At 42.5% G+C, this 8,627-nt stretch overlaps 2 protein-coding genes across 4 annotated transcripts; one reads left to right on the forward strand and one right to left on the reverse strand.

Annotated features, from left to right (window-relative positions):
* Positions 1-102: 102 nt before the first annotated feature.
* LOC143326102 (magnesium transporter NIPA2) lies at positions 103-5,817 on the reverse strand. Of its 2 annotated transcripts, none has more exons than XM_076739586.1 (6): positions 5,781-5,817; positions 4,225-4,357; positions 3,129-3,185; positions 2,763-2,853; positions 1,450-1,610; positions 103-1,332 (listed from the first exon to the last, which is right to left on the reverse strand). In XM_076739586.1, exons 2-6 carry the CDS (start codon positions 4,355-4,357, stop codon positions 698-700), a joined length of 1,077 nt encoding a protein of 358 aa, XP_076595701.1. In that variant the 5' UTR covers positions 5,781-5,817; the 3' UTR covers positions 103-697. The 2 variants fall into 2 exon arrangements, with proteins under 2 accessions (XP_076595701.1, XP_076595700.1); XM_076739585.1 differs by lacking the exon at positions 5,781-5,817 and adding an exon at positions 4,643-4,682.
* On the forward strand, positions 5,577-8,397 carry mars2 (methionyl-tRNA synthetase 2, mitochondrial). Of its 2 annotated transcripts, XM_076739580.1 has the most exons (4): positions 5,577-5,686; positions 5,898-6,148; positions 6,520-6,854; positions 7,090-8,397. In XM_076739580.1, the coding sequence occupies exons 1-4, from the start codon at positions 5,592-5,594 to the stop codon at positions 8,266-8,268; spliced, it is 1,860 nt and encodes a 619-aa protein (XP_076595695.1). In that variant the 5' UTR covers positions 5,577-5,591; the 3' UTR covers positions 8,269-8,397. The 2 variants fall into 2 exon arrangements, with proteins under 2 accessions (XP_076595695.1, XP_076595696.1); XM_076739581.1 differs by lacking the exon at positions 5,577-5,686 and having other exon boundaries at positions 5,746-6,148.
* The last annotated feature ends 230 nt before the right edge of the window (positions 8,398-8,627 follow it).

Raw genomic sequence — 8,627 nt, forward strand, 5'->3', positions numbered from 1 at the left:
AACGATGTCTTGACCGAAGATGCGTGAGGTTCTGGTCTGTACATATGCAATAAACAAAATGCCAAATAATTCTGTCTATCTTTTGAAAAATTGTAGTCAAGTAATGTTGGAGTTGTGTTTTAATCAAAAAGTTACATCAGAGGTATGTTACAGGTTGGCACATGTTGGGAATTAAGTTATACAGGAAAAGAACATTCTTTGGTACAGTTTGTATATAATACTGAGGTATTACAATAAGAGGAATTATTCATACTTGTTCTTCAACAACAGATGATTGAAATTCATTCAGGGCAAATCAGTTTATCTATCTTTGCACTGGTGGTAAAATCATACATCTTATACAATATAAACTCCGGGTTAAAAGTGCAAAACTAAAGGTTATTTTTTTCAGCAACAAAAGGCACAGTCTTTCTTATTCAGGCTTATATTCAACCTTCATCACATTTAAACAAGAAACTGTAAAAAAAAAAAAAAAAAGACAGCAGTGCAACTGACATTCACATTCATATAAATTATACTATTTAACCAAAGCATGTGGATGTGCTTTTAAATGAAATCCAGTGTATTGATAGGAACATTATGCTCACTTTAGGCAACTTTGTTCATCCAGTGCATTCTGCATTGTATAAGAGTGACTCAAAACTCAGATTTAGTAAACTTGTCACACTGCAAAGCTGTGATGTGCAGTAAAGCGTACTTAAGAACCTCTCTGGTGCGTACCCCACCTCCCCTTCGAGCCTCCTTCTCTGGGCAGCGTCATCTCATCCTCTGCTTGTGTGTCGTGGCTGGGAAGAGCCACATAAGGCTGGTGCCCCCATGTAAAGCCCTGAGGACCTTTCCTCAGGAAGAGTGGGAGGGAATTCCTGCAAAATGTAATGTCCTTAAAGGCATGGAGGAGGAAGATTCCCAAAATGATGGTGAGGAACCCGCTAATCGTTCCCACTACTCCATCAGTGGTCATACGCAACCATTCCTTGAAGAGGATGGCAGAGCACGCCATGACAGAGGTAGTGAAGAAGACGTAGTAGATGGGAGTGACTATGGAAGTGTTAAAAATGTCGAGGGCTTTGTTCAGGTAGCTGATTTGAATGCTGATACAGATTACCAGGCAGATGACTAACGACCAGAATAGGGGCTCCTTCAGCACTGCTGTCCCAGCAAACAGCTCCTTAATGCCAATGCCCAGGCCCTTGACACAAGACACAGAGAGGGAGCCAATCACAGAGCAGATCAGGATGTAGACCAGCACATTCCTCTGTCCAAACCTCGGAGCCACAGCAAAGATAAGAACCAGGCTGCTTCCCACAACGCTCACAGCAAACACAATGAAACCTAGTGGGAGCATTCAAGAATGAGTTAGTGCGCTGAAAGAAATCCATCCAACCCTTATCTGGGATTCAGTTCCACAGCGTGGTTAATCACATCACTCTGATGGAGGGCTGGTCCTACCTGGGTCTTTGAGCTTCTCAGCCATGGCACTGAGAGAAGCGACCTCCTCTTCCTGCGGGGCATGGATCACCATCACTGTGGAGCCCAGGACGCACAGCAGGCAGCCGATCTTCCCATGCACGTTCAGCCTCTCGTTCAGGAAGTAAGAGGAGAGCACAGCACTGGAAGGAGAAGCAATTGATGCAAATAGAGTTAGCACAAATACTATACACACAAAAAAATCACGAAAACACCAAAACCAACGATGTGACAGTCTCCCTCTCAGTACCTTCTGACTTCACTGTCTATGGCTCTCAGCCCCAAATTACTTTGATTAAAGAAGGTCACAAGCCAAAAAGACCCCCTCCTCAAACCACTGACATATCAGCACTTTTTAACTTTTTGGCGAACAGTCACTTATTTACACATCCAGCAGTTACTGAGCAACACTATCATTCATGTGGAGTCCTGTCACTGGCCACCTGGTGAATCAAAGTTCAATATTCATACTGTTATAGTTCCTTTTTTGGCCCCTACCAACTCCTAAGGTAAATATTTGACTTGTTAGCAGCTAAATGCTTCACTATGTTCACCAGCTAGTTGATAACTACATCTGCTAGCAGTTTACAGCTGAGCAGGAAACTCACTATAAATGAGTCAGATTAAAATTGTCTGTAGGTTCATCGCAGAGAGCAACTCCTTTCACACTGTCACTTTGTTTTGCCATTTGAGAAATTGTTGCTAAAAAAAAGTCTAAGAAAACAAATACCTTTATTTCATAACATATGATTCTTTTTGCGAATTTCCTTTAGGTCTATTTCTTGTAAGGAACTGAATACCTTGACATGTTTCAGGCTTAAAAAAAAAATCCTTCAAAAAAAAAAAAAAAAAAAAAAAAAATCACACTTTTGTTGAGCTTCTCACATGATGAGGGGGCCTCAAGTTAATGGAGCTTCATTTAACGGGGTCACAAGACGACAAGGGTGAGAACAACTGTTCCTGTGAGTATTAACGTCACCATGGTGTACATGGGATCCAGTCAAAATAAACATCCAGTGTCCATGTTCATGGTAAAGGAACATGTCACCCAGTGCAAAAAGCTATATTAGGCCTTTGCTATACAAATAATAGTTGTTAGCAGGATCAATTCATTATTGGTTTTGGTCTTTTTTGTGATTTACTGACAATAAGCAAAAAGAGATTATGACCAGACTCATCTTTTAGTACTGAGAAGGAAGGAGTGTATGTGTCACAGTAAGAAAATGTCTGAAAAGTCGCGATAACACCGGTCGTATAAAAAATGGCCACATAAAACTCACAACAAAGACAATTACCTTACGAGCACACTCAGCGCTCCAAGAGGAGTCACCAGTGTGGCCGGCGCAAATGCATATGCAGCGAAGTTGGCGGCCTCTCCGGCTCCCACTGGAATATAAACATGAATTGGTTGCAAGGTGAAATATTATTCTCTTCCCACATGTGCAAATGTGCTCTTTGGAGGAATGCGCACTTCAAAGATGTGCTGTGGGTGCAGCATGTGCTGCAACGTCACCAGCAAAAAATACCAAACCCACAAGAGCCCCATTCCCTCCTTGAAAGACAAAGACCACAATGTTTCTAGGGCATGGCTGGAAAGCAGTGTCACCAAGCTGCCCATGTTGCCCAGTTTGTGGAATTAAGCCTGTAAATCATTCACTTACTTGAAATTAGTCCTGCCCACCACAGCCATTCCTTCAGGTAAGCATAGCCACCTTGACCTGTGACGTTCACAAAAGACAAACTGGAGTAGATATCACAGATGTCTCAGTAACAGTTACAGCTCACTAAGTAGGGGTGGGTGTCATTAGCTTCTGACAGCTTCAAGTTTGCAGATAAAACATATTTGATGCATTTTTACATCCAATATTTTTAATCCAGTAACATCTTAAGTGATAGTAAACTCAGTATGTTTGGAGTTTGGACTTTTGATTGAAACCAAGCAATTAACTGATTCCTGAGAAGATAATCACCAGATTAAAGGGATGGTTCTGACTATTTGAAGTGGGGTTGTATGAGGTACATATCAATAGTCAGCGTACTGCCTGCAGCAGATGGCAGTCAGCACAGCCCCAGTTTGGAGAAATTCACTATTTTACCTTGCAATCAGAACACCCTTTCTGACAGGAAATGAAGCTGCAAATATCATAAATAAATTAATAAAATATCCAGCCATTGCTGAGCGACAGAGTGATATACAGAACAGCTTCAGCTCCCATCGGAAAGGGCTTTCTGACGGCAAAGTATTCTAAATATAGCGTACGCTAAAACTTACATTGATGTTTTTAGATTGGGATTTTTTTTCTTGGTGGCTAAAATACATTTTGCTCCCGACTTCGTTCACAGCAGCACACCGCGGCCGCGACTTCTCCAAACCAAACTGAGGGTGTGCCGACTGCCATCTAATGTAGGAAATACACTCACTATGGATAAGAAGTTCATACAACCCCACTTCAAATACACTATACCTTTAATGTATAATTAAAATCATGTCAGTTATAGCCATATATGCTAATAATTGCAGATCCATTCCGTTGTGCTGTACAATGACTTAGTACTTTTGATACATTTTGATCATGACATCCGCATTCAGTATGCACACATACTGCATACAGATTCTGAAGGCAGGACCTTTAACTACATGTAAGGGAGAATCTAACGTTATGATAGTTAGTTACAGTTACTTAATTAAAAGTCACCCACCACCGACCTTTAAAGGGTTGCTACAGTTTAGTTTCATTTTAATAGCGCTTACGGTACCTGCTCGCATGGAGCCCTTGCTGGCCAATCGCAGCAGGCCTTTCTTCTTCAGGATGAAACTTGCGCCGATAAAAACACTGGAGCTCACAGCCAGAGACAGACCGATGTAGAAGTCCAAACGGTTCACTTCCATCTGAAACAACGGATAACACAAAACGTGGTTCCTCCAAATGCTAAAATAACTGAACTTCAATGAGAGGCGAAGCTTCACGGAACTTTTCAAGAGTCGAGCAACAGGCACCCCATGTTTACAATCACATGATAGGCCGACTCTCCGTACCGCGACAAGGCTGACGCGAGCTTTTTAAACGACTAAAGTTGTTCATAAAATGAAAAATAATGACTTTTTCTAACATTTAGTTGAGTTTAACACACTATTTAACTGCCGCTTAACGTTACCGTTTGTAAAATGTTTTACCTCCGCTGTCACGCTAACCCCATTCGTCGTTCGTTCATCTGACGTCAGGGAGTGGAGCAACTGATTGGCTGACTGTCACTCCGCGACTTCCTGGTAATCGCCAAGGAAACAGTCAGGAGGGCGGAAGTGACTTTTTCCAGCCTGTCTTTATTCTATAACTGAGGAGTAGTTTAAGCTAATGTATTAAATTTCACATTTTCATGATAATTTGGAAAGAAAATCTATCTCTATCCCTCTGTCACTATACCCCCAGTTCTATAATACTAAGTAATATGGGTACAAAACATAATATATTTAATTTATACATTACATTAATTCACTAGCTACAGATTCTTTTTACCAGAAAATGTAAAAGAGGTTAACTCAAAACTACCCTGTAAGTTTGATCCATGTAAGTCTATTAATAAAGATACTTCCTGTCTGTGCTTTTAACTATAATCAATATTTCACTAAATACGTGGTTAAAATTAAAAAAAAAAAAAAAAAAAAAAAATGATGTGAATTTTGTTATGCAAAAGCAGCAGCAGCTTCTGTAACAGAAAAGCACTTTCTGGAAAACAGTGTGAAACACATTAATTTTTATTTATTTATTTATTTATTTTTTACTGTCCCTGCTTTGTTATAACGTGATGTCTTATTGCTGCATGTCATTGCCCTGCCCTTCTTATTCCAATAAAGTTATTTGAAAAAAAAATTATGCTTTCCCATATATCCATGGGTTTTTCCTGTAAACGTTTTGCTGCTCGACTGGTTGAAAACTTCATGTCATGAGAGCTTTAATGTCTGGAAAGTAAATAAAGCTGGTAACTCAGACAGAGCCCCGCGGAGAAAGTCCTCCCAATTTGATTGGTGGTTGGTGTTCCATGCGAACTATCTAGTGTTCTGATTGGACGAGTGATTCTCGTCTCCGGAAACCGAAGGTGCTAACCTTGACAAGCGAGTAAAACACATGCGATGCTGGTTTAAGAAAAAAAAAAAAAGCTTAACATTTAATGGTACCTTCCAGTTTCAACGAAAACACCAGGACTATTCAAAGACCTTCCGGTAATTTCTCTGATAGTGGCTGCGTTTTCCGTTTACATATTGTTGTTCTGCGAAAACTATGTTTTAGCTAGCTAAATTAATTGCTAGCACTTACCGTTCGTTACAGTGCAGAATCATTACTGCTCTCCTTTGACTGAGTTTCATTTGGTGGACTTCATGTGGGCGTCGCGTGATATCTAGTCATGAGGACCCCGTTTCTGTTCGTCTCCAGAGGCTGTAATGCTGTTCACAGACTGCAACAAAGCCTTGCACCAATTTCAGCCCTGTCCAGACATCAGAGAGTCGTCGTGTTGACACACACGAGCAGGCATTTTTGCAAAGACGACAGGAGTTACTACATAACCACTCCAATCTTCTATGTCAATGCTTCTCCTCATCTTGGACACTTGTATTCAGCTGTGATCGCTGACTGCTTCCACAGGTACAAGCTCCTTCAGGGCTTCAGCTCAAAGTTTGCAACAGGTAAATCCTCCATTGACCAAAAGATGCATGTTCCTGCTACTGCTTGCATGTGATGTCCACAACCTAGGAACCTATGTCAGAGCATAAATCTGTACATTAAAGTCACGTTAAGGCTTGTTTTTAGAAATCTGTGCGCAGAAAAAATAGAAATATATGTATGTAAATATGACTTTCCTAATAGATCTGAAGAGAGTAGTTTATTGGCCACTATTTTGATAATTGGTTAATCATTTAAGTAATCTTTCAAACAAAAATGAGAATTTGCTGCTTGTTCCTGTTTTATATCATCGCACAATCAATGTCTTTGGGTTTTAGACTGTTTGGACTGTGAAGGAAATGACAATAATACTCCCTATTATTTTGCATTCCAGGCACAGATGAGCATGGTTTGAAAATCCAACAAGCTGCTGAAGCTGCAGGAAAAGATCCCCTGACCTTCTGCACCGACGTGTCTGAGAGATTCAAACATCTCTTCAACAGCTGCAACGTATCGTATACAGACTACATACGAACCACCGAGCAGAGACACCGTCAGGCTGTGAAGCATTTCTGGTCAGTGCTCTGGAACAAAGGGCTCATCTACAAGGGGAGTTATGAAGGCTGGTACTCCACCCAAGATGAAAGCTTCCTCACGCCGTCGCAGGTGGGCGATGCTTTGGACTCATCGGGGAAGGAGATCAAGGTATCGCTGGAGAGTGGCCACAAGGTAATTAGAGCGAAATTGAAATCATAGCATAAGTGTGTTTTTTAGTGGAGATGAATGGGTGCAAACTTTAAAGGGACACGCCATTGATTGTACACATTAAAGTACGTTTACTGGTCATAGATAGCACTACTCAAATGTGAGAACGGCTGTGTAATGTCATCTGTGGCTCTGGAGGAGTGGTATTGATCTTGTCATCCATCAGCAAAACTTCAGTCTTCTCTCCACTGTCTTGCAGGTGGAGTGGATGAAAGAGGAGAACTATATGTTCCGTCTCTCTGCGTTTCGGTGTCAGCTGCTTGATTGGCTCAGAGGAAATCCCCGGGCTGTGCAGCCTGAGCATTTCTACCAGGCTGTCCTCCATTGGCTGCAGGAGGACCTTCCTGACCTCTCAGTCTCCCGCCAGCGAAGCCGCCTTCAGTGGGGCATCCCAGTCCCGGGTGACGCCGACCAAACCGTCTACGTGTGGCTAGATGCTCTGGTGAACTACCTCACCGTCGCTGGCTATCCAGATAAACACGACCGATGGTGGAACGTGGCCCACCACATTATCGGAAAGGACATCTTAAAATTTCATGCCATCTACTGGCCATCTTTCCTTCTAGCGGCTGGAATGTCGCTGCCACAAAGAATCCATGTACACTCTCACTGGACAGTCGGAGGAAAGAAGATGTCTAAAAGTTTGGGTAACGTAGTTGATCCTCTTGAACGCTCACAGATGTTCACAACTGATGGAATGAGGTACTTTCTTCTGCGTCAGGGTGTCCCAGACTCAGACTGCGATTACACAGACAACAAAGTTGTCAAGTTGCTCAATGCAGAGCTCGCAGACTCTCTGGGTGGTCTGCTTAACCGCTGCACAGCTCCAGCTCTTAACCCAGCTCAGGTCTATCCCCCTTTCTGCCCCCAGTCCTTCCCAAGTAAACAGGGAGGCAGAGCTGTGGTTGAGGACTACCACATGTTGGATGCTGTGAAACATCTCCCTGCTGTGGTGGAGCAGCACTTTGAGAACATGCACGTATACAAAGCTCTGGAGGACATCAGTGCCTGTGTGAGGCAGACCAACGGGTTTGTTCAGCGCCATGCACCTTGGAAGCTGGACAGGAGGGACAGTAAAGACCAGCGCTGGCTTAACACCATCATCCATGTCTCCCTTGAATGCCTCAGGATTTATGGCACACTCCTCCAGCCAGTAGTGCCAGACATTTCTAACAAGCTGCTGTCCAGACTCGGAGTGCAACCAGGCGAGAGGAGCTGGGCAGATGTGAACTTCCTGCCAAGGTATCGGGGAATGGACTGTCCCTTTGAAGGGAGAGCGCTAGGATCGGACTCTGGAGTGCTTTTTAGTCGCTTGGAGAGGCAGAATGGTGATAAACAAAAACCCGAGAAAACAAAAAAGGCATCCAAATTGAAATGAGGAATTGTATTATGTTCCTGTGCGCTGATTCACTCAATAAAGAAATAAAGCTCCTGTGGTTGTTTCCGGTTGATCTGTGAAGTATTTCAGTATTTTCAAGCAAGAACGCACAGTACTCGGACCCTGAAACTCACATCTAACTGGAATGCAGCCATTATTACCACCATTCACACCTGTGGTCTTCCTCCTCTCAACATGTCTGCTGTGAAAAAGGATTATTCCCAGCTAGGTGAGCTTTGACCATGTCACTCAACGTGAACTTAAGGGATTTTTTTCTGCAGCCTTATTTGATAGAACAAATCCTTTGATTCCCATGTTGTCATGAAAGATTTCATTGACAGTTTTTAAATACAGCATAC

This window comes from Chaetodon auriga, chromosome 9 (genome assembly GCF_051107435.1).
Source record: "Chaetodon auriga isolate fChaAug3 chromosome 9, fChaAug3.hap1, whole genome shotgun sequence".
Classification (NCBI taxonomy): Eukaryota; Metazoa; Chordata; class Actinopteri; order Chaetodontiformes; family Chaetodontidae; genus Chaetodon; species Chaetodon auriga.

Coding starts and splice junctions, on each gene's coding strand:
- mars2 (XM_076739580.1), top strand. CDS start 5,592: ATGCGATGCTGGTTTAAGAAAAAAAAAAAAAGCTTAACATTTAATGGT. Junction 5,687..5,897: donor GACTATTCAAAGACCTTCCG/GTAATTTCTCTG, acceptor GTTCGTCTCCAG/AGGCTGTAATGCTGTTCACA. Junction 6,149..6,519: donor CAGCTCAAAGTTTGCAACAG/GTAAATCCTCCA, acceptor TTTGCATTCCAG/GCACAGATGAGCATGGTTTG.
- LOC143326102 (XM_076739586.1), bottom strand. CDS start 4,357: ATGGAAGTGAACCGTTTGGACTTCTACATCGGTCTGTCTCTGGCTGTG. Junction 3,186..4,224: donor CAAGGGCTCCATGCGAGCAG/GTACCGTAAGCG, acceptor TGAACGTCACAG/GTCAAGGTGGCTATGCTTAC. Junction 1,611..2,762: donor GCGCTGAGTGTGCTCGTAAG/GTAATTGTCTTT, acceptor TTCTCCTTCCAG/TGCTGTGCTCTCCTCTTACT.